This window comes from Trifolium pratense, linkage group LG3 (genome assembly GCF_020283565.1).
Source record: "Trifolium pratense cultivar HEN17-A07 linkage group LG3, ARS_RC_1.1, whole genome shotgun sequence".
NCBI lineage: Eukaryota > Viridiplantae > Streptophyta > Magnoliopsida > Fabales > Fabaceae > Trifolium > Trifolium pratense.
The window spans coordinates 49,693,867-49,719,947 of NC_060061.1; the positions used below are offsets into that span (position 1 = coordinate 49,693,867).

The 26,081-nt window shown below is 34.4% G+C and overlaps 1 protein-coding gene across 2 annotated transcripts; it reads right to left on the reverse strand.

The window, feature by feature from the left end:
• On the reverse strand, positions 1–25,566 carry LOC123917492 (DExH-box ATP-dependent RNA helicase DExH14). Of its 2 annotated transcripts, none has more exons than XM_045969233.1 (49): positions 25,219–25,566; positions 24,254–24,315; positions 23,973–24,144; positions 23,215–23,659; positions 23,063–23,128; positions 22,671–22,775; positions 22,270–22,566; positions 21,225–21,341; positions 21,051–21,110; positions 18,650–18,721; positions 18,439–18,555; positions 18,183–18,344; positions 17,578–17,643; positions 17,316–17,468; positions 17,144–17,227; positions 16,888–16,962; positions 16,670–16,801; positions 16,521–16,586; positions 15,490–15,555; positions 15,278–15,400; positions 14,994–15,143; positions 14,371–14,583; positions 13,568–13,723; positions 13,267–13,491; positions 13,085–13,186; positions 12,908–12,988; positions 12,715–12,795; positions 11,607–11,810; positions 11,389–11,505; positions 11,164–11,286; positions 10,528–10,617; positions 10,326–10,451; positions 10,153–10,215; positions 8,404–8,492; positions 8,110–8,200; positions 7,727–7,876; positions 7,452–7,643; positions 7,271–7,336; positions 6,323–6,478; positions 6,102–6,245; positions 5,506–5,573; positions 5,269–5,434; positions 4,739–4,801; positions 3,430–3,525; positions 3,132–3,299; positions 2,755–2,925; positions 2,025–2,174; positions 1,353–1,484; positions 1–452 (listed from the first exon to the last, which is right to left on the reverse strand). In XM_045969233.1, exons 1-49 carry the CDS (start codon positions 25,323–25,325, stop codon positions 387–389), a joined length of 6,246 nt encoding a protein of 2,081 aa, XP_045825189.1. In that variant the 5' UTR covers positions 25,326–25,566; the 3' UTR covers positions 1–386. The 2 variants fall into 2 exon arrangements, with proteins under 2 accessions (XP_045825189.1, XP_045825188.1); XM_045969232.1 differs by having other exon boundaries at positions 23,973–24,147; positions 25,219–25,549.
• Between the last annotated feature and the right edge of the window lie 515 nt (positions 25,567–26,081).

Consider the following 26,081-nt stretch of genomic DNA (forward strand, 5'->3'; position numbering starts at 1 on the left):
GACACACATCAATGAAACGTTATATAGAACTGCCAAATTTAGAGAGAATTTACAACAAACTAATAGATAGTCTATCAATAAGAAAATTTTAGACTTGAACTCATATCACAATTACTGCAAGAGGAAGGTCTAACCAATAATTTGTGTCATCTATTGTTGTAGTTTTACAAATCAAAAATAAGTATTTCATATGTATCTTCTTTTCTTAGATATATGTATTTAGATTCATTCTGATTTGCTTGTGTAGCTGGGTTGAACATAGTGATTGAATGAGTCTCTGCTTTGAAGGTATCACGGGTCAGTGTTAGCCAGTGTAATCCTTTTATACATTATACAGTACGTACAAAGCCTCTCTGACCAAAGACTATTGACTGACATCCAACAAGTTATTTAATGGAATGCTCTTGTTCAAATCCAATGTAACAGTCGGAGACTAGAGTCACTTTTACATCCTGCAAGACAGTAAAATATTACTTAAAACCAAAATGCAAAGTGAAATTATATTTGGTTGACAACCTAAAGGCCAATGTAAAACTATTATTTGTCGAAACAAATCTATTAAAATGAATATTTGCTTTCCTTGATGATCACATTTGGGATCCATAAACTCTAGCAAGTCTGTAGTCTAAACTTTCCACACATTTCACAATCGAAAGAAATACTAGAGAAGTCATTGATTTGGAAGAATGTAGGGAATTTGAGACAGAAAGGAGTCTGTAAGTAGGTAGAAAGGCAGCAAACTCAGCTTGCTATGCTACAAGGGCAATTATTGAAAACAATGCTTAAAATGAGAAGCTATTTTGAGTAACTTCTCATAAAAATCATTTTTAAGAGAGATGTTTTTGAAAAAAATGTCATTCTAATCTCTAACAATGAATATCTAAGTTACTGAGTGTCAAAATTACTCTTGATGTGTACCAAATGAGTTTGAAATAATTTCTACTATTTTTAAGAAATATGAAGTTAAAATTACTTTTTTTAATATATAATAATAAGCGGGCCCTTAGTGTCCTTCATTTCATTGTGCTTGAAGAACAGATTCTAGCCATACAAGCACAGGGAAAGAACTATATCACCTATGTAAAAAATGCAAGCCCCAAGGATATTGTAAGTCAATTTTAGTATCCTTTCTTATTAGGCTGATTTAATAATACTAGCCAATAGGGGAAAAATCTATTTTAGTATTGCATTTCATTTCCATGCATCTTTCGAATGTTATGTCTCAGTAATGGAATGCAAATAGCAGAAATTCTATTTTCACCCTTGATGAAACACACTACTTAGGAGCTATTGTTCTTCTTATACAAGAGCTGAAGGGGAACCAAATTTAGATAGTGGGAAGTCATTTTTACCTGAAGATTTGCTGCAGTTGGAGGCAACTTCATTGTTGTAACTAAGTGATCCGAAAACGAAACTCTTTTCAGAGCATATAGCTCAGACGTAGAGGTATTACCAAGAACCAACCACCATTGCTCCTCTTTTATCTGTAGCCACAAAAATTGCAAATTATTTATGTTCAAGTAACAGACTACAAATCATAACAAATACGAATGTGTGTGAAGAATGTATCTAGTGAGAGAGTTATAACTAAGTTTGTGTAGTGTGAAGTAAATCTCAACTCGCCATGTAAGAATTTAATGGTCTCATAAAAATAGTCATCTCACTTGATACATCCACACACACACACACACACACACACACACTCACACACACACCATGGTTATAGTATCTTTGTGACACATGTGACTCATATCCAGATTCAAAACCGAACCCAAACAATATGAATAGCTCTAGGTATTTATTTTTTAGCATGAACCTCAAAGTCAATCTTGATTCATTTTGATGAATGCAATTTGCCTCATAAGTTTATGCAACTAGATAAATTTTTGTCAGCTTTGTGAGGCAGCAACTTTTCTTTTGTACATGTCACTATTTTTTGTGTCTTTATGATTTATAAAAAGAATTGATTCACTATTTATAACAGAGATACAAACTCAAACATGTGTATGTATTTGAAAGGAGACCTTTGGAAATCGAGGAACAAATGCTCTAGATGAGTGTCGTCTAGAGTTCAGCTTTTCTAATCTGATGTGTAATATGTGGGACCTCTCACCACCAATTTCCTTCTCCTGAAGCTTTAATTTCATTTTAACATGAGGGAAGTGCTGTAGATCCTGGTTTAAAGAAAGTCAAACAAAACATGTATGAAATATAAACTGAAAGAGGTGATATGTATGCGAAATAAACAAAGTATTAATATATAAAAATATGAAATATAAATAAATCACGGCATGATCAACTCATGGCTAACAACTTGTTATTTCAGAGGGATTTTAGGTAAGGGTGAAGAGAAGAAAAGAGACTTATAATAGTAGATAGATACGGTACACTAATCCCAATTTATGCTGCGAATTAGGTTATGCACTAGACTTGAATATAAAAAGGAACAAATGACATGAAAGATCTGATAAAATTCCTAAAATAAGGTTCTAACAAAATAGTGTAACACATTTATCCCTAAAAAAACATAGATAAAAGCATTCAATTACGCATTCAATTTCATAGATATTGTAACACATCTAAATTACACACAACACACCATAGTTTTCAAAATCTTCAAAAAGAAGCATGTTCATCCAATTTTCTTCAGCATACCCATGTTCCCCCATTCCCTCTCCAAAATAAAATAACGTTGACATTAGAGTATAACAGGAATCTAAACAAGCATTAAAACAAGTTATAAAGAATTTTTACCTGGTACAATCTTGAAGCTGGGAAATTTCCAATCGCAGTCTGCAATGCTGCCCTGGGAATATCTAGCAATTCTTGTAAACTGTAAATTCCTCTTTTGCTTAGTGAAGTTATAAGATCAGTATTCATGCACGGGAGCATCCACAATGAAGAGTCCTTGTCAAACCACAGACCCTAACACACGTACACAAGATTTCAAGGGTGAAATGTAGGATGGATGGATGGATCGATGGATGGATGGATGGATGGATCGATGGATGGATCGTCGATGGATGGATCGTCGATGGATGAATAAGCAAACCAGTTATTTTTTGAAATGGTACTACTACTATCAAATTATACATCAGCTCATAAAGGTCAGGTGCAGAAAAAATGATTACCTGCATTACCATTTGCAGAAGATGCATGCAAGTTATAGAGCTCGAAAGCCAACCACTATTTGCACATACATCAATCATGGCCTGGATTATGCGGATACTCTGATCTAATACTGATTTCAAGTCTGTGGCATAATCACTAATTGGTAACTCCAATTGGGAAAAATGACACTGCATTCACAATAATTTTATGATCACAAATATAAACAAAGAAAATTTGAAAGAGGTAATTTGGTGCTAAAATAATGAAAAATAAAATAGAAATTCTACTATGCTAAAACTAGTGGTTAAAATTACTGACCTGAAATAGAAGATTTGCTTTGACATGAGGGTCGTCCAAATGGTTCTTATCCACAGGATATCTAACTTTCTCAGACAGTCCTTCGTTGTATTTTTCCTATGACAAAAGGACAGAAAATTCTCAATGAATGACTTCACCGAATAAATTCAATTCCGGAGCAAGTAAATGATGGCAATAGTTCATGATTATAAAATAGATGCATTGATTCATAAATAACAATACATAACCATGTGGTTGGACTGAAGTGATTAATGGTCTTCAATTAAGGTCGACTCAATTGGCAGTACCCAAGTTCGACCCCTGGCTGGAAAAATATTTGGTTTGACTTTACTACCTCCCAGATGAACTCTAAATTACTAGGGGGTATTTGTTTCAAGTTTAGAAATAATATTCCTGGGAATATATGGGCAAAAATAGATATACCCATGTTTGTTACAAGGTTGATATAAAATTATTCCTGGGTACGAAAGTTCCTTGGAATAAAATAACTTCCAATAACTTCTCTTATTCCCATGATTATATTCCCAAGGAAATGGGTAGGAAAGAAAAGTTCCTATGATGATGGGAGTAAATTTAAAGTAACTTCTAATAACTTCTCTTTTATCCATCTTTATCAATAATTCCTAGGAATGTAGTTAATATTAACCAGACATGATTTTTTACACAGGAAAAAAATTCTCATTATTTCCTAGGAATATTATTCCTGGAAGTGAAACTAACAACCTTGAAACAAACACCTCCTCGGTCTTTGTCTATGGGAATCGGAGGATCAAGACCAAAAACTAACTTATAATACATTAAATGAGCTTGTTGAATGGACTTGTTTATAAAGAAAAAGGTCACACTCAGATGGTTGGATATTCAAATGCTAAAGAGTGGGTTCTCCTATTGATATCAGGTCCATTTTGAGTATTATGTATTCAATGTATGTAGTCTATTATATTATAAAAGAGGTAAAGAGTAGTTCATGATCTAATGTCAACTTCTTAAAGAACTCTGACTGCAGGAGGTTATGCTATTGACACCAAGCATTAATAATCAGGCAGTGATGTTTTTCATTTTTTATCCCTTGTTTTGTGAGATAACTAAAATATGTAAATATTAATAGAATTTTATACATCCAAGAAATATACAGCTCTTGCATGTATTTGTACTTATATTGTTATCTTAAATTTACTATTACATTACAATAAGATCAAAAAGATCATTGAAAAAACTGCATCAATTAAAAATTTCTAAATAAAAAAGAATAATACTCAAGATTTACAAGAAAATAACTAACTTTCAGTGATGAAAAAATAAAAGTTACCTCATTGTGACGCACAGGAAGTTCATCAAATTCGGAAGCAGCAGATAAGACATGCAGAAAGACCTACATACAAAATCTCTAAGCATAGTGATTTTGAATGATCAAATATGCTTTTAGTCCCTACAGATATACCATGTTTTTCTTTAAGTCCCTATAATTTATTTATTTTTAGTTTTTGGTCATTATTATTTTGTTTGGTGCTTGCAAAAATTTTTCATATTGAAATTGGTCCTTGTAATATGAAGAATATTTTATTTTAGTCTGTCAAAATAAGGATTAAAATGAAAATAAAATAAAATAAAATGATAGGGACTAAATTTTGCAGGGACTAAAATAAAATACCAGGGACCAAAAGCAAAATGCGTCATATTCGTAGGGACAAAACAAAAAAACTGACTTTATAGGGACTAGACTAAAATCAAAACATGATATATTTTCAGGGACTAAAAGCATATTTAAACCTTAAAAGAAAATATGTTTCAAACAATGATAGAAAAACGATTGGAGAAATGGAAGATTATAAGGCTTACTTCAAGTGATGTATCTGGACTGATGTTTGAACCAAACATTGACACAGTCATGTAGCTGAGGTAATACTGAGATGCTACCGACCCCAACATTACTGGCTCTACCTCATCTTCATTCATCTTTATGCATCCACTATCTTCCAAATCCTCAAATGTGCTTTGTACTAGGCTGCCAAAAGAGAAGTGTCAGTCAGAATATCATTGTCATAAACATGGGGTTTTGGTATTTCATGTCATTACCTAGACAAAAACGAACTTAGAAATTCAGGTTCTACAATCTCCAATCCATAGTAAGCAGGATTGACCATCTGTCAAAAAATAATAATGACGAATAACAATGGGTAAATCTACAAATACAAATGAAAAAAATTCAGCACTCGCATCTTTTTGGGACATCAATTGTTTGGGAAAATTTCAGAAACAAAATATACGTAACATAAATTATTTATAGTTGAGGACAAATTAACCCCAAAGTATAACAATATATCAATAAGTGATCATTGTGTAAGCCCTTTTAAAATATATTTATTTTAACCAATTCAGTGGTTAACAGCTCTTAAATTATAAACATTTTACAACTTTTTAAAGAAGTACACGATTTAATGGTAGTTTAATTCTGCCATGGAAAAATGCAGATAATTAAAAGGAGATGTTAGGATAGCGACCAAATATCTTATTGAGAGAAGCACTGGGAGAGTTGGACCTCTAAGAAACTCAAGTAATTGTACTCATTCTTTCTTCATTCCTTCCCCTGTCCTTATCTCTAAAACCCTATAACTTCAACTAACACTAACCGCTTTTTCTGATTTTCTTGTGAAGCAACAAAACATACATACCAGTCTACGGAATAAGTAAGTCCATGTAAGGTAATGCACTGCATCTTGTTTATTGCTGATTGTTCCAGAAACAATTTCGGCATTTATGTGATCATGCAGCCGCTCCCTCAAACTACTCTCTACCGGAAAGGGTTCATACAAGAACTGCAACATAAAAGAGAAAACAGTTCTCAGCACAGTAGGTGTCAAAGTTTAATATAATTCTCATTCCCAATTTTCACCTTTTTGTAGAAGCTCTTCTTAGGTTCATGAACAAGTATCACTGCCTTCCCATGTTGATCAAATTGGGGTCGTCCAGCACGACCCATCATTTGCAAGATATCGGTGATTGGAAAATCAACGTACCTCTTAGCTTTTCCATCATAGTATTCTGTCCCCTGAAAGATAACCAAACTATTCTTAAAATAACAAAATAATATTTTAATTTGATAATACATGGTTAGATTAAAAGATTATATAATTTATATTTCATTTCTTGTACCCTCAATTAAGAAAGCGTTTTTTTCCAGAAGTACAAACATTTAAATTTCAATTTATACATTGGAGGTCGACCATGAAAGCAATTTACTTTATACAATAAGTGAAAGAGCAATATCAGAGGGAGCAAAGAGACTTGGACATGGTGTTCATTGATTGGGAGAGAAGGCGTGTGATAGGGTGTCAAGACAGATTTTGTGTAGAGCCATAGAAAAGAAAGGGGTTCTGATTTTCTATATTCAAACTATCAAGAATATTTATGGCCTCTGTTCAAGTATAAGTAAGACAGGCTATGCAAAATGTAAGTTTAGCAAAATGTGAAACACTCCTAGGCTAGAAGTGAAAGTGGAGACCATATCATACCACACGCTGCCTTGTTTAAAAATCATGGGTCTATTATACAAAACAACCAATAAATAGTAGGAGAAGTAAACCATCTGAGTCAAGAAAGGTAGTTGAAATGTAGGAGGGTGTCATATATATTATGTGATGTGATATAAAGGTATTGTTCAAGCTAAAGGGAAAAAATTATTGTACAAATATAAGATCAGTGTTATTTTGTGGGACTGGGTGTTCGAGGGTAAAATGCCAACACAAAAAGAAACTTTTTGTCCATTTCTCTTGGACCTGCTGGAGGAAAAAAATGAAAGCCAACAAATTGCATAAAGAAAACATTACAACAACTACATCACCTTGATGATGACTAGATGAGCTGGAAGATTCACACCCCAAGCCAGTGTACTGGTACAAACCAATACCTGCAGTGATATTATACAGCCGATCAGTAAAGGCATGTCATGAAATATAAATGTTTCCATTACTTAAGACAACCAATAGCACTAATTTAAATTTTTTGAGATGATAAATGCGTGCCTGAATCTTGTTATTTGCAAAAAGTTCCTCAACAAAAGATCTGTCTTTGTCATTCAGGCCTGCATGATGTAAACCGATACCAAATTGTAAAGTATGCCTCAAGTTTTGGTCAGAGACTTGAGACAGAACCATCTGCAGTGCTTCTTCGGGCATATTAAGAAATTGCCTTGAATGTTCATCTGCAGCAGCAAACTTCATCCACAGAGAAGCAAGATAAAATATCAGTAAACCTTAATTGATCAAATATTATTTTCCAAAAGAGATTGGGCCTGTACCTGAATTAGATCTAGTGCAGTAAGTCTTGTCTGGCGCCGTGATGAGACAAATATAAGAACTGGTTTGGCAGGTGAATGTGTGCATATGGCAGCATATGCTGGTTTATTCATACTGTTCATCCGTGGGCAGTAATACTTTCCAGGATATCCCTATAAGAAGATAATCCAGTTAACATATTTGTACGATATTAATTCAAGATTATGCCTCACTTAGGGGTTGCTTGGTTGGAGTAAACACGTAAAGGTTAAGGTGTAGAACTCATGTATGTAGAAATGTCTATATGCATCCAAAATTTTCATTCCTCATTCTGACAACTTAGACCAAAAACCAAACAAACATACATGTGACATCACAATCCATGCCAAACAACATATCTACTTGCCTGGATATGAACTTCCAAAGGTACAGGCCTCACACTTGGCTTGAAATTGAAGAGTCCAATCTCCTCCACGCCTAACCAGTCAGCTAGATCACTACAAATAGATGGGGGAAAAATAAGGGATACATTGATTGAACAAACACTTATCGTGTACTCCCGCTCCCTGAGATGGGAATGACTAGAGAGTGCGGACACAAAAAACATAGACAAATACTAGTGGAGTGGAGAAGAATATGGAAAGAAAATTAGAATAAATTTATATTTACAGAAAGATAGAGAAAAATAAAATAAACTTACCCAGCATTCGCCAGAGCTGTAGAAAGACCTATAAACCGTACTGCACGCTCTGTTTGTGATGATATATATCTCATCCTAGAAACAATAACCTAGAAACCAAATTTACACATTGGAGCACTCAAACAGTATTTATGCAACAAAAACAGCATTTACAATATGATGTTAATAGTAGGAAAGTGTAACCTTTTTCCAGTATTAATAGAGAAGAAATGGGTAAGTTCAAGAGAAAAAGAGTAATGATATTTGAACAACCAAAAATTGACAACTTCTGGACAACTCTATCTCATACTCTCATTATATTCTTACTTTATTGTTTTGTTGCAAAAGAGGAAGGAGAAAAAAGATGATTGTCCCAAAAGTTGTAAACTTTTAGTTGTTCAAATATCATTATTCAAGAAAAAACAAACAACCTATTAAAGATGACTTGGTGAGTCTGCGGGCACTCGATGATTCTCTTAGCATAGCAAGCAGTCAAGCATTAACTTAGTTCACTATCCTTTAATTTTAATGTTTCTAGTACTATGGCTAAGGATATATGGAGAATTACGTTTAATGTTGTCAAGATTAAGATCAAGAGGGAAGTAGCAAGATTGGAAAACATAAGATCTTAACAAGAATCATAAGATCCTACTAAAATAATTACCTAGTGTCGGGATTGAGTAGCAAGATCATCAAATGTAAGTTCGTAACAAGTATTTAAAATCCTACGGTGAAAATTATATATAGGGGAATGAGATGCCAGTGGCAATAAATGTGTGGAATGTTAGAATATATGAAAAGGTATCTTAATTTATCTTCTAGGATCAGTTTCCAATATTAAATTATCTCCTGGGAATAGTTATTATCATGAATTGATTCCTGATTTCCTAATTTATTTATAATCCTCATAAATAGGGATTAGGAGTCAAGTTACTATCAAGTTTACTATACATCAATACACCATAATCACATTCCTTCTTATTCTATCTAAAATTCATAACTTCAACATGAACATTATTGGCATGAGTCATCGAGTAGACGGCTCGCCACTACTCCACTGAGGAAGATAGAAGCTCAAATGGAAGCCGCTTCACAAGATCATGACAGAAACATAATTGGTGAGGAATGATAGTGTATATAGAGTAAATATAATCTTTAATATGGTATTGCAGCCAGCTCCGCGGTTAGTTACTTGCTAGCTGTTTGCCAGCTTAGTAGTTAACGAGTTAAAGTTGTCTTTCTTTCTGTTCAAGCTAGTCAAAAACTGCATGTATTGTTGCATCATATAAATACTGTCTTCTATTAATAAGAGAATCAAAAATCATTATACATCTAATTCAATTTCAGATTCTCTCACCCTAAAATTCTATACTGTATCTCAGTGCTACTACTATATGCAGAAGTTCTCTCTGCTCTGAAAATCAACATACACTCTTTAATATGTCTCGCTACACTTCGATCTATGATATCAAGACTAAATTTATTTTCAAGTTTGATGCTTGTCCTCTTTCATTCGTTAACTTTTTTCCTTTCTAATTTTGTCCAAGAGTAAACTCCTTTCTAAGTTTGATGCTTGTAAATTCCTTGTTATCAAAAACCAACTCTCCCAAAGGTAACAATTCTTTACGGTGCAAAGCTCATTAATAGTCTTACTAATAACAAGCCAAAGTTTGGGATTAAAACGTGGAGAGTGCAAAAGTCCACTCTACCCAGAAATATAATAAACATGAGGCTGAGTAAGTAGTATGTCACCATAGCTCAAACATATACCTCAAGGATGGGCCCACGATCAGCTCCCAACAAGTGAATCTCGTCCAATATGATAAGTCCAACCTATTGATCAGTGCCAACAACATTTGAATAAGAAGATGGTAGCTTAAATATAGAAATGATTTCAATATATAATACTACACACAACCACAAGCACTCAAACAAGAATTCACCTTTGTGACATAGCTACGACTATGCCAATTACGACTTATACCATCCCACTTTTCAGGAGTAGATATGATGATATTGGCCGACAAGAGTGCCATCAAATCAGGAGTATAGTCTCCAGTCATTTCAACCTAATAAAAAGCATAATATACTTAGCACCAGTACCATAGTGCATATATACTTTTTTCATACTGCAAAGATCAGTACCATTTTTTTCCCTAGCTGAGACACAAGACGCTTTTTCCAGTCACTCATTCTTTCCCTAACAATAGCCTTCAAAGGTGCTATATAAATAACCTGCATAGTCATACGCAAAGTAACTTAAGCTTACATACTTCATAAGATGATGTTTGGATGAAAAAAACTTCTTTGCGGCTTATAGCACAAGCACTTATCATGATACGTGCTTATGTATAAGCTGACATAAGCTATTTCTATAGCAAAAGATAAAATAAATTTAAATTGCTTTTATATATGTTATAAGCTGTTTTTATACGCTGAAAAAACTTATTAATAATGTCATAAGTTGTTTTCATAAATTCTCCTAAACAGACTTACAAAACTTATGTCAGTTATATAAGCTCAAATAAGTCAATCCAAACAGATCCAAAATAGGAAAGGAAAAAAAAAAAGTCATTTCTCTATTATTTGTTCACAGAAATAGATAAATTAAATTTTCTATGCAGTTTGCACTTTCACTTATTAAGCACATTAGCTAAGAGAAATCAACACAACTTCGTTCAAATAAAATGTATACTCTTGTCATATTTTTATATCTCCCATAATTTTGTTCTTTAGGACTCACGCTCTTTAGAAAATTGCCTAATAAATTTAAGTACAAACCTTCATATCAGGCTGAGTGTTGAAAAGCCGGAGCATAGCAAGCTCAGCAGATATAGTTTTTCCACTGCCAGTTGGAGCTCCTAATAGAACATTATTGTCCGTGTGATACAAGACATGAAAAGTCTGACCAAGTAAACAGAACAATATCCACATGTTTGTTAAATCTGTAAAATAACAGTGCATAATTTAACGATTTTTTTTTTCTGTAGAGAAGATGAACCAAACCTGTGTTTGTATGGGGTTAAAATGTGAAAATTTATATAATGCTTCATGATCAATGTTTGCAAGAGAAGACACGGGAAGAGGTTTTAAATCAAGTAGTTCCGTGTGAGAAGTACAGACCTGGAGAAAATATATCCCAGGGTCAAACATAAACCGGGAAGGAGCCAGTTTCCATACAACAGCACTAGAAACCAAAACAAAATTAAATGGACATATGATACCTCTGGCAATGGTAAATTATGAAAGGTAATAGTGTAGAACGCTTCTGAATGAAGCCATGAATCAGAAACGGCATGAATGTAATATTGTGGCGGATGTGGTTCAAATATAGGCACGGTGAAGGAAAGCTTGTAAGGTTCTCCCTTAGCCATCCGTTTTGTCAGCGTAAGAAGTTCTGAGTGGTAAATATGATCATTCTCAGAGTCCTGCTCAAAATAGTTGACCATGCATTCAATTTGGCGTTAGCAACTATCAAATCATACCTAGTTAACACCTACGCTATAAATCTAGAAAATATCAAACAAAAAATGACTTAGACACATGGGCAACTTAAAGTTTTGAAGTGACAGAATATGACCAAAATACAAAAACATAAAACAAGAATAACCGAGTATTAGATGTTTATATTGGGCCTAACTAATTTCCAGCTTTATCTTTATTCTATGTGGGACTTGGGTTTTTACCAATACAACCCCTCACACCCAGCACTATTGGGCTTGGTGTGTGGATATAAATGGTGGGTGTCTCGATCGATATTTTTGGGTTGGGCCTAACTCAACCATACAAAACTAGCTTGTATGGTGAAGATTACCTCTCACTTATAAACCCATGTTCCGGACACATATCTTCCAATCTGGAGCATGACCTGAGTGGCCTGATAGTGGAAACCTGATAGCAGGTAGCCCAACCGATAAATTACATTACCTCACAATATTCCCTCATCCAAACACACCATAAGGGTATTCCTTATTTACAGATTCCAGTGAATGTTTTGTGTGCCCTAAGGTTCCTGAACCAGTTCTTGCTGATTTAGATTTCATAATTTAGGAGGAAATAAAGACGCCAAATTTTTGTATTCATCTTTTGTATATATAAGCCAAAATTTGGTGCAGTTGGTTGAAGAGCAATTCTTGTATATTGGAAAAAGACAAGATGTGGCAGTCTCTTTGGTCTAAGGCGCATTGTCTTTTAAATGGGGTTTTACACTTTCACTAACCAATATGTTGAGGAACTGGGAGGATTCCTTATCTCAAAACTTGCATATATATAAACAGAAAACAAAAAAACTAAACAATTGTAATGCTTGACCATCGTAAGAAATCTATTCACCTCTACCAAAATCCACCAGCGTTGAGCAGTACCATGAAAACGATCTTTCCAAATAAAAGTAGGTGTTATGACAAGATCAACCTGAAAATAATGATTGATTATGTAAAAATGGATATCAAGGCTTGTATCCGGTGATGAAATCAACGAAAAAATTGGAATCAAGTCTGGAAAGTATTCTTCATTGTGAACTTACCTTCAAGACAGTTCTGGTTATTGGACTCACAGTTGCTGATAACTGAAGTGAAGGAAAATACCCTAGGTATTGCTTGACCAACTAAGATGAAAAGGAAAACAATAATCAACATTTTTTCATTATCTGAGCTCACCACCAAAGGAAACTTTTTAACACATCCTACTAAAAGGTGCATACCCTTCCTCCAGGTGCATAACGAATTAATGCCCCAATGTCTTTTTCCTCCATCTCCATCAAGTGATCTAAGTCAGCTCCTCGCTCTTCAAGCTTCCGCAATATCTATGAAAAAAGAGAGACTATCGCACCCGAGTATAAAATGTAGCTAGTAAATATAATGAACAGAATAGTGAAGGGCATACTTCTGCAGAAAGGTCCCTGTCAAATTGTCTAAGGGGATGTTGGTGCGGCCAAACTTGGCGATCTACAGCTTTGCAATAATCCAACATGAACAACGACATCTCACACCAGCCTCTTCGCAAACAAATCTCAAATAAAGCTCGCAATATACGGGCCAAGCTTGCACTTATGTATGAAGCGTCAGAAACCAATGAAAAAGAATCTATAGAGCCTCGAGATATGTACAACTGCAAATAACAGGTCATATATTATTCATGCAATTATCCTAACTGGTAAACAAAGTCAAGAGTTTGAGAACAAAACCTGAATCAGAATGGAAATCTTTCCATGTTTGTTGGAAGGACCGCCCTTAACTTCTATTGGACATGATGCGCGTACCAACATCTCTAGCTCATTCTGTTCTTCTTCTCGAACAGCAATATTCTCAAATTCAGATGAATGTGCAACCATGTTAATCACCTAAAGCATCGGAAAAGGTAAAAAAAAAAAAAAAAAACATGATAAGGAAAATGTAATTATATAACAAAGAATGTGTGGAGGAGTAATAAGCAAAGTCTAGTGGCTCGATCAAATTGTGAGGTTGAATTTAGAGTAATGGCACAAAGAATAGATGAGCTACAGCCACTGTAGATGAAGATTGTGCACAAAGAATAGGTGAACTATTGTGGATGAAGATTGTACCAGTTGACTTGAAGATACAATATGAAGTTGTTTTGTGGCAATAAATAGCTATTAGTATTGCTCATAATATTGTTCAACGTGACAAGACAAAACACATTGAAATAAACCGGCACTTCATCAAAGAGAAGTTGGATAGTGGTTAGTAACATAAAAATTACCAAAACCTACATTCCTTTCAGGCAGATGTATAAAATAGGGCTGACCAAAAGAAAGATCCAGCCAGATTACTTTCAAGCTGGGAATGATAAATATCCATTCTCCGACTTAAGGGAAAGTATTGAAAATATATGGAAGTATCTGTAGATATTAGGTATAACGTAGTCTATATAAGCATATTAGTATAGTACGGTTTACAAAACTAAAATATTATTTAGAAATATTTTTCTACATTAATTAAAACTGTGTTGGTAACAAATCAAAATTACCTCACTATCATTCATGTGACGTCTCAACATTTCATTGTATGTTTCAACACTGGAATATTGAATGTAAAAGTGGCTTGCAATGCGACCAAGCTCAGTACAGTAAAAATTGCCACTTTTCTCATCAAACCTCATCATTTTTGCTTTATCAAGTGAACGTGCAGCATCAATAACAAGAGATCTTTGCTTGGAACTCAAAGCAGGATCAGCCATCACCTGAAACATAGAAGATTATCAATAGAAAACCTTTTGATGCATAAAAATAACTAGCAAATATTATTTTCAGAATGATGTGAAAGGATCTCACTTTTGAAGATCTATGAAATGCAACAAATAACCAACCATAAATTTTTAATAATTGATATGTATATATTCTATCCATCCAAAAGTTAATTATCAACCCTTCCGGGATGTTCAGGAGTCCCCAATGGTTGTCTACAACTTTCATTCTATGCAAAAGAACTCCCTTTCTCTCAAATCAGAGCCTCCTATTTTTATTTATTTAGTTTGCATTCTGTTAGCTTTCTGTCAGTTAGACTGTTGTTGATGACAGAATTTGGTGCTGATCTGCAGCACTTCCCCTTAGAAGATCCAAAATAATAAAGGAAAAGTCTGCAGTTAGGTACCTCGTCCCAACCAATACCATATGCCAAAGGATTCATCCTCATCCTTATGAAAAGATAGGTATATCCCAACCATGCACAGGCTTCCTTAACATTAGTTACGGTGCCCAATGCAACCTCTGCATTCAAATTATCTTTCAACGAGCTAATAAACTGCAACGTATTGAACAAAGATAATCAATAGAATACCAAACATAATAAAAAATGTTATTCATGAACCAATGCAAAGACAAAGATTCGGAGTACACAAATGAGCATAACTGCCTCAGCAATTTCCCAATCATTACCTGGCTTTCAATTGGGAGTTGACTCGTCAATAGTCGCAAATAATATGCTAGTTTGTCGTGAGACGTAATTATGATACCTTCACCACTTTTATCAAACTGAGGTCTCCCAGCTCGCCCAAATATCTGTGTAAATATAATAGAAACAGCACCTTAGCTGATGTAGAAAATTTAAGCACTCCATATTACCTAATACAGGAAACCCTGTGCTTTACCTGCATCACATCAAGCATACCCAGGTCTCGCCACCCACCAGCTTTTGGATCATATATTTGGGTTCCCTGGAAAACAACACAGCCTTCGGATCAATTTACAAATTACAAGACAGAAGTAACTCAAGAATCGTAAAGAACCTAGTGCACATAATAACTTGATAGAGAATCCATGGGAAAACCAAAATCTAAAACTAAGCAGCTGGGAAATTAGAAAATATGATCAGTAGCTACGTGCATAATAAAGTTTTGCATGTTAAAAAACTATAAGATCACGACAGCACTGTGTCAGTAGTAGGATTTTGTTCCAAAATCAAGTTCCTATGGAAAGGCGTGTTTATGAATCTTATTAAATATTATGGAAAGTGGTCCCTGGAGTAAGGGACTGTCATAAACTCATTCCAAAAGCTACTGAGTACTGGAAAATACCGAAAATACTTTTGGTAGTTCAACTCTCCTAAGTTCTAATTGCTTAAGACATTATGAGCATGAATTGAAATGGTTTTAACTCTAAGACAGTATCTCACACAAAAAACCCTTTGTGCAAAGGGCGGACATCACTTTCGCTAACAAGTTCTATTTCTTATTTTCTTAAGTAAAAACTTTTTGTATGTGGATACCATATCAGCCTATCAAATTCTTAATGCTGTGTGATACTATGGACTTCACACTTTCACAGAAGTCGTAGTGTCTCACAACACCTTGCAGGCATGTAGCAACGTACCTGTTTTCTTGTCTAAGAATTGACAGTAACAGCATCTACACATCATAGTATCTAGCATGTAGAAGTGTTAAACTAAAGACACGTCATTAAATAGCTATTTGTAGGACAGGATAAAATTCCATGAAATCCATGATTAAATTAAAAGCTAAGATGCGATCATGCATATAACGTTTTATCATGATTATAAACCTATTTAGGTTCTACAAATCCAGGCACCATAGATTGATGTCAAAAATGATTCATGACTAATGTTAAGGTATCCCAGAATATCTAAAGTGAACTGCACTTTCTTGTAATCTGTAATGCAAACCTTAATTACAACTGTGTGAGCAGGTAGATTGACACCCCATGCCAGAGTTGCTGTGCAGACAAGTACCTAAAAACACCATAATGCATACTTAATAAAACAAGAGGCAAATTCTGAAAGTCTAGATTGAAAACTAGTGAGATAAGCTCTACCTTCAAAAGTCCATCAGAGAAAAGCCTCTCAGTCAGTCCTCTATCTGAACGTAACATCCCGGCATGATGAATACCCATGCCAAATTCAAAAAGTTGAACGAGATCTTTGTTTCTTGATTTAATGACTTCTTTCTGGAATGCATAAAAAGAAAATCTATAACTCGTAAGATTAACAGATATAATAATAAAAATCGGAAAAAAATGTTTACTCTAACAACCTTCATAAAGAAATAATGTGGATTTGTATCATTATTGAAGAGTTCCAGGTCTTCATTCATTCGTGCAAGTTCAACCTGTTGAACATGACATAAAAATGACGATACTGAAAGCAAAGCATGGGGCAGAAAATAGTACAATCTGTTCATATAAACCAAGTATATAATACAATATAATGGTTTCATGAAACCTGCAATTCAAGGAGAAAGAATTTCAGATCAAATAATGTGACTATATAAAATTTCTTAAATGACAAACCAGTTTATGAGCAGTCATTGCAGTGTCTTTCCGTGAATGAACAAATACCATCGCCTGATGACCTTGCCTAATAGAATCAACAACCTAAATCAAACAAAAGAACCAAAGATAGAAAATTAGCCAACAGTGCATGATAAATGATGTTTTGAGGAGAACTTGAATGGAAAAAGACCTTGTTATAGCATATAGAATTCAACAATTCCTTACGAGCTGCAAAGTTTGGCTCACTAATTCCAATATATTGTTGTGCAAGAGGCACAGGACGATAACTTGAATCAAAGAAGAAAAGCCCTGTGTCTGGATTTACTCTGAGAAACTGAGCAACCTGGAAGAACGAATGGTCAGAATTTGCATGTTAGGCCCAGTAGATACTTCAGCATACAAAACTTCAATGACAAAAGAGGGAATAAGTATATACTATTTGGAGCAAACACCTCTAGGTAATTGGGGAGTGTGGCAGAAAGGCCCACAATGCGTATCATTGTCTGGGTTGACTCCACCTGATATTAAAAAGAAGGAATTTTTCAATTAGAAGCCAATTATCAAATGAAGAAATAAATGGCCATAGTGGCACTGCGGAACCACAACACAAATGGTATAGCCACCACTCAGATCAGCATATCATTTAAGTTACAGCAAAACTGTGGGCTAGATGAGGTATCAGATGTTATCAAAATAAAAACATTGACTTCCAAGGAAGCAATATAAGTCTACAGGACACTGTAGAGTCAATGCAGCTGTAGTGCAAAAAATAAAGGTAGGCTGAAAATAATAAGGCTTCTTTCATTAATTTGACTCTTCCACTTGCCATACAAAACTACAATTTTAGGTCATAACCACTAGATAGAAGTGCCGATCTAATCAAAATTCTAGATTTCATTTAAATTCAGGGGGAAGAGAAACCAAAGCAACATCATTGTAGAGAGGCTGGTCTGGATTTCTCTTTGCAAGCTCAACTCATTAAGTATAAAAATGCTTCATGCATGCTTTTCCCTAAAACTGAAGAAAAAGTTGAAACATACTTGACCACATGGCTTACCTGCCGCAGTGTCCTAGCAACTAAAGCCTCTATTACAGGACCTCTATCATCATTCAGTAGATGCACTTCATCAATAATTAAGAGCTTCACCAGCATCGAGAGTGACATGTCACTGCTCTTGCGAGTTATGACATCCCATTTCTCAGGTGTTGTCACTATCATCTGATTTAAACCATGGAAGAAAAAGTAGACAAATGGAACTTAGTTTGTATGGTGGCAAAGAAATCCCAAACCAGGAATTTTCATTACAAGTAACCTGAGTTTCTTCTAGTTCATTTTTAGAGAGCTGCATATCTCCAGTAAGCTCTCTGACACTCATATTCAATGGAGATAAACGTTGGCTGAATGTTGAAGTGACTTCTGCAGCCAAAGCCTAGAATGGACCAGAATGTAAAATTACAAATGAAACACAAATATAGGGAACAAAAGGCAAAGCATGGAATGAAATCTATATTTAGATATGATACCTTCATTGGAGCAACATAAACTATCTTAAATTCATCTTTGTGCAAGTAACCATCCCTGAAGTGTTGTCCAATCTGCATACAGTTCATCATCAAAGAAAGAAGTTATCCTTTACGAAAAGTACTTTACAATTGAGAAAGAAAGAGCACATAGTGAAGGATCATAAATCCTCTTCAGAGTTTAAAAATCAAAAGGCACAAACAATTGAACAATTAAGAAACAAAGGGAACAATAAAGCCATAAAATCAAATTCCAGGAGAAAAATTAGACATACTTTCTATTTCTATAGAGTAAATAGACTTATCTAGGAAAATTAAACATACTTCATCCCTTCCTCACATATTCTGTCATATTTGCAGGGGTTAAATTCTTGTTACATTTGGGCTTCGGCCCTTTTTATTCCCAAAAAATAAAAATCTCTTTACATTTAGTTAAAGTACTTCATCATGTTGTACCTATTGAGAACCAACATCAACTATAGATATGAACAAAGTAGTCCTTATAATGCTACGGCAATGCGTACCTCTTGAACAAGCTTCTACAGTTGAATTATGCCTAGCCCTAAGTTTAATATGGTATCAACATCCACCCTAGATCTATTATTGAGCCACTCTTTTTGTCCATGCTCTGGATTTCTAGTCCTAGGAGTGATGGGGTGTGCCACCTACTTTGTCCACACTCCAAATGTCAAATCCTCAACGTTACAAGGCCAGTTGAATTCACGTATCGACTAGAATTTTTTTTTTCAAATAGCAGTACTTATTGGAAATCTGAAGAGTATCTGGATTTCTCTCTAGCCCTTCAATGTATTTGAGTTGGAGCCAGATCAAATCAAGAGTCTAGAATTAGGACTTTAGTTCTGTTATAGGGATGTCAATGGGGCGGACCAGGGGTGAGGGTGCATACCCACTCCCTATCCCAGCCCACCAATCTGTCCCCAATCCCCACCACGGGGGAATTTTTTTTCCATGTTCCCACGGAGACCCATCAACATAAAAAAAATTTGAAATTTCTATTTTTTTTTTCAATCAAATTAATAGTTAAAAAAAAAAAAAAACGAATTAAAAAAATAATCCTCTCCACAAGGAACACATCCATGGTATTGCCTAAAGGAGGAAATCCCTGCCCCTCACACGAGGTTTTCAATTTGCCTCTTCACCTCTTGAGCTAGCTTTTGGTATCCCAAATTCATAAATGGTATCTGGACCTATCCTAGATTTGTTATAAGGTTACCATATTTTTCTACACTCTAAAATCCTAGATGTTCAATCCTAGGCATGAGGGGGTGTTTTGATGGAGAGTAGCATTGGTTCACGCTAAATATGTCCAATCTTGCACGTGAGAGGATTGTTAAGATTCTACAACGATGTAGACTAGAGATAATACCAAAGTAAGTTATTAAGTTGATGGTAATTTTTTTACAGGTTCCATTGTTGAGTTTGAACTTGAAGAGACAGTGGTGGTAGGTTGAATTGCAGAGGAAGAGGAAAAAGCTTCCCTTCTTTTAGTTAAAATCCAGAAAATAATAATAAATGGTCGGTTACTCTATATTATTGATAAAAATCTGGCAAAAGTGTGAGAGTGAGCGTGTACAGTGTGGGAGATACAAAACTTTCAATTTCAAAACTAAAACTAATTTTGGTTTTGAATTTTTTTTAAACTCATGATTAAAACTGATTTTGGTTTGTTCAAATTTTAAAACATGATACAGAAAATCACCTTAGTAACCTATATGGCTGAAACTAGAATAGCGGTCACTAATCACTATCACCCTAGTAACAAATCTGGGATTGCTTTACGATTTCTATAGAAGAGTCATCAAAATCCGCTAAACTAGTGTGTATTATTCCCAGTTTTAGTGTACTATTCCCAGTTTGTAACATGCCTTATTGCTCCAATTATTTCTTTTTTCATATACCATCACCCTCTTCTTTTTGCTGATGTCTACTTTAGTAACTGGAAGAGGTCTAACAATCTAGATTTCTTTGTCAATCTTTCAAATCAGAAAAAAAACGGAAAATAAATTGCACAGAATAAATTGCAAAAGAAGAGTGAGGATAAAATCAATAAAAAAAATGTGTAACTAGGCCACTAGGCTTTTCACAGAACTTCACATTGACCAGCAGGATTGTGACACGTATAATCAAAGCTATCACATTCACTTTGCACTAAAACAAAATGGTGACGAATATAACAAAAATTAAATTGAAAATTAAACTATAACACAGGCTTAAGATAAAGGAAGAAAGTAACAAATACACAAGAATATAACTCATATATCCACATTTTTTGTCTCGTGATATTGATAAGTGGAGAGGAAATTAAAACATTAATTTTGATTGATAGAAGAAGGAAACCATATTTTCAGGGATGAGTAAATATAAAGCGAGTATTCGTATTCACCTCATGAAGAATTGAAATCATAGCTATGTTAGTTTTGCCAGCTCCTGTGGGGGCACACACCTGCAAGCACAAGAAAAGCACTCTTTAACACGAGAAAACAAATTTTTTTGTTGTTAAATAAAATGTATCTTGTATGATTGTTGTTTGTTTAAAACTATATCAGAGATCACTCACTAGTATATTCTCATTTGTTCCATAAACAGTTTGAAATATCCTGCTCTGGATACGGTTAAGCGATTTGTAACCACGGAAAGCAGCTTGAGCAAAGTCATCTAACTCCCCAATCTCAATCTGGAAGTGCATAATTGTAGTAGATATGTATATCAATAGGTTTATCAGAAACAAGCACTAAAAAGACCATTTTAGGGGATTGGATTAAGCAGTAGCATGCAATTCGTCAATATTTAGTTAAAGATAGATAAAATGCAAAACGTGAGTTTAAATGTTTTATTGTAGCATGAAAATATGGTATCATCTTGTAATTACCACATATGTCAATGTTAGAATATCAGAAAATACCTTACGAGGTAATCTAAGAAACTCAAAGATTGCATATTGATCCTACAAGATAAACTACTATACCCTAAGATGATATAAATATATTATACTCCCTTCATTCCTTTTTAAGTGTCACTTTTTTTAAAAGTTTTTTGTTTCTTTTTATTTGTCGTGTTCAAAGTAGTATTAATTATTGATTTGGCAAAATTATCCCTATTTATTGCAAAGAGAAAAACATGTGAAATGAGATAATAAATAACTAAGGGTATTATAGGAAAAAGACAAATAGCTATATCAAACAACAATTAAAAAGAATGAAGGTGGTCTGCTTTTTATTACCTTGAATAGAGAATCATTACATCTTTATATAGGCTTGTTTAACCTACACTAGGGACTATAGGGTGAAGGTTAGCACTAACTGCCTTAACAAACTCTTATTCTATGCACATTGGGTGAAGTATAACAACAATGCTTACAATTCTTAGTACTAGTTACAACTACAGCTGTCACATGAGACAGCTGGCACAATCCTATTTGTTTAGTTTATAACTATGACTAAGCTATATCTCATATACTCTTATAGGACAACAGCAATCCATAAATCAAACCCCTGTTGCACTTATTTCACATGTTAATGAGGGAAATATCTCTACTAAAAAGGATTCACAATCTCTCATTAAATAGTTGAAAGCATCTTACAAATCACAGTAAAGAGATATACCAGCCTTTCTCCAGGTTTCATTGGCGCAGTTGGTTTTGGAGGAATAATAACTTCTTCATACCCCTTAAGATACTTTCTGATAGTTCCTTCAGGAAGAGCATTAACAGCTATTGACTTATCTCCAGAACCAACCATCCCATCAACCAAATTTTTCCTCTCACTTGCTTGAAGTAAAGATGAGAAATCCAGTGTTGACAAGTCACCGTCCCCAGCATGTTCTATTCCACGTCTGTTTCTCTTTTCCTCCTTGCGTCGAAGCTTGTCAATTTGTTTTTCTGATTCTGTTTGTACAGTCACCTAAAAAAGTAGTGCTTTATAGAAGGCAGCATTTTAAAATAATACAACATGTGTCTGCATCATAAAAGTGAAGAGCAGATTGATGATAAAGAACATGTAAACACCTGTGTCCCATAACTAGGCATGCGAGACTGAGCATTTGAAGCATTTTTATCAGACTTGAATACCGATATGCCATAATGAATAGAATCAACAATCTCCTTCCGATGCTGCAATTGGTCCACAAAACATCAATTATGATTCAAACAAATACATAAGTAACTCACGTATCTCTCACTATCAGATGGTTAACAATCACACCTTCAGTCTTGAACTGAAAGTCATCAACCAACAAAAGATGTTATTCAAACAAAGGAAAAACTTGAAAATTTTCAACAGCAAAAGTTGACACTTTTTATGAAACAGACATTATTTGAACACTGGTGGAGATTGATGTTCACAAATAATTACTTATGACCTTTTTAAGAAATCAGAGAGGGAGCTAGCATATCCTCACCAAAAGAAGATTTTGCACAGTTTCAAATGCACTATCCCCAACAAGGTCCAACAAATCTCCAGCTATCTACAAAGAGAAGGAAAAAGTATAAGTTTCATGTTGGCAAACGTTAGTTATATATGCTTGGGAAGCATATCGACATCAAGCAATACCTCTTCGCCAGGCTTTTCGGAATTAAGAACCCTACAAATGGCCATTGCCAGTTCATCTCGGGTTAACTGTGAATTACAATTCCTAACAATTTTATCGCATGCATCTCTTAACCAGGTCAAATTGAACTTTTCTACTTCGACAACAAAATGGTCCGTTGGGTCAGTATGACTATACTCTTCTTTCTGAAATGCTAATGAAACTGTGTTTTTGAAATCCATTATGTCTCCATCATCTAAGGATACATCAACCAAGAAACGAGCTGGGGCTTGAAAAACCAAATCATCTCCAAATTCCATACCATCCTCAACATCATGATGCCTTTCCAAAGAAACGGGAGAATTTGTATTGTGAGGCTGCAAATGTAAGAGTTTTTGTGCTAGCGATGCAACTTCCCTCAACTTGGTATCAGCAATTGCATGACCGACAAGGTTTTGCAATTCTAACCTGCACACCGAAAGGTTAGTCGTTGAAGAAATGTTATAATCTCTCCAACATTCAAGACTAACAATACAATCAAATATGTAATCTTTATTGTGGCCCCCACATTTTGTAATATGCACCTGGCAAACAAATTTAGAGTATTTCCATAACATTGTATTCAAGTCCTCAAGTCCTCTAAATGTAATTTAAAAATTTAAAAATTCCAAAATCCATATGAATCTGAACAATAAATTTATGCATTTATATAAAAACAAATATTCAATCACTTCATATTGGTATCTACTGTCAAATAAAAACATCAAAAGCCAACACTTACTTTTTATCATAAATAATTCTATCAATAGAATCCTCCTCTTCAATAGGCCTGCTGAAAAGACGGTACACAGTCAATGCCACCTCACGGAACTCCTCAGAGCGCAATTCTCCATCAACCAAGCCAACTACTGCTCCTATAAACTGCTTGTAGGCTTGTCGCACTTCCGATGAAGCTGCTTCACCAATTCATAAAATGAAAACATATCATCACTAACTACATTCTTCTTTTTGTATCAATTGAAAGTAAAATATAGCTCATTGATCTTAAAACTTGAATTATACCTTCTTCCCAACCATATACAATCTTCCGTGCAAGTTCAGATTCATCAAGCGAGCTTGCAACACTAAATGTCACAGTTCAATATCAAAATAAAAATATATCATTAATAAATTGCACAAAAAAACTCGAAGCATCCTAATCACAGACAATAAAAGCAAAAACCAGTAGCATCTCAAAAACTCAACAAAACAAAACAAAACAAAAAAACTCAATAAAAGATCTGATGTTTTGAGCGGAGAATCGGGTTCAGCTAAGCAGAAAAGCCTTCTCTAATCTAACGATACAAAATTGAAAAGGACAAAAAAAATCAATAAATTGCACAAAGCTAGTAAGATACTAGAAGTAGAAGCATTCTAATCACAGAAAACAAAATCCAATAGCATCTCAAAGTCCAAAAACAATGCAAATTCAAATGCCACGGTACAGCACGAAATTCAAAAAAATATATATCAACACAGTATATTTCACAAAAAAACTCAAAGCAATCTAATCACAGAAAACAAAACTAAACCAGTCAGCATCTCAAAGTTCAAAAACTAAGAAACTCGATAAATGCCACAGTACAGTACAAAATGCAATTAAATAAATAAGTAAACCACCAATTTTATCCCTAAATTTGTAGGCCACTCTCAAATAGGTCCCTAAGATTAGGAATATTTCAAGAAGGTCCTTAATTCTATCAAAATTTACTCATTTAAGTCTTTCTGAGAGTCAAGGAGTCTTAGAAATGGGTGTTGAGTCTAACTCAATCCTACAAAACCGGCTCATAAGGTGAAGATAGCCTCCACTTATAAAACTCATGTGCAAACCAACTCACATCCGATACGGGACTTCTAAGACAATGAGGGACTAAATTGATAATAAATTGGAGTGTTTCAACAAAGAAGCTTGTAAATTGGAGTATCTTCTACTTTTCAGCACAAAAATCAATAAATTGAGAGTAATAAGTTAGGGTTTAATAACTTACTTGCGAGAATTTTGATTTTGGAGAAAGGTTTTGCGATGAAGATAGGCTTGGTCGATATCGAAGGGTTCTCTGAGAGAATTTGTAAGGCGAGGAATCTGAATCAACATTGTAACTCGAAGTTCGTTCAAGTTGAACTCGATTATTCGCTTTTGTTACGTTGAGAAAATGAATCGAGTCGATGGTGATGATGATGAATGGAAAATGATCTGAGTGAAGACCTAATAAACTGAGAACTCGGTTTCACTCGAAGAAGTTCTTCGGGTGTGGCGTCTGAGTTTTTCCTTGCTCTCCACGTACCGAGATTATTTTTAATTTTTTTTATTTTCCAAGATAAAAAAATAGGTGAAATACTTCGGTAAGCTTGGTTCAGTTGATAGTTATACACTTGTGTGTGCGTTTATAATGGATTTGTTATTTTATCTATGTATCAACAAAAAATAGGTGAAATATATTTGTTGTTCTTATAAATATTTCAATTTCATTCTCATTCTTATAAATAATTTCAATAATTGCATTTTAGTCCTCTTGTCACAATTTTTTATTCTTATTTTTAAGTCAATTTACATGTATTCTTCCAATACACATAAAGTTTCATATCGTTTGGGAATCGAGATTAAGGAAAGTTTATATACAACACCGACACACCTTAATCCACTGAGCGGTCTTTTATAATGACAAAATTGTGAGGGTTCACATGAGGCCCAATACGGGCAATACCTCGTAACGTAGTGTTGCGCGCTTGAGGGTGAAAACGACCAATTCTCTTTTTCTTTTTTTAATGATTTTTTTATTCAGATTTAAATTTCTATGACAAAAATTTATAATTTAAAAAAATAAAATAATAAATGGTCCCTTAAAGATGT

Bases quoted from the DNA above. Each gene is read 5' to 3' on its own strand.
- LOC123917492 (XM_045969232.1), bottom strand. From the start codon at position 25,325: ATGTTGATTCAGATTCCTCGCCTTACAAATTCTCTCAGAGAACCCTTC. The intron at 11,287-11,388 runs GTTTGGTTCATC...TTACTTGGTCAG, and splicing joins TTAACCCCATACAAACACAG to ACTTTTCATGTCTTGTATCA. The intron at 6,246-6,322 runs GTGAAAATTGGG...TTTATGTTGCAG, and splicing joins AGAAGAGCTTCTACAAAAAG to TTCTTGTATGAACCCTTTCC.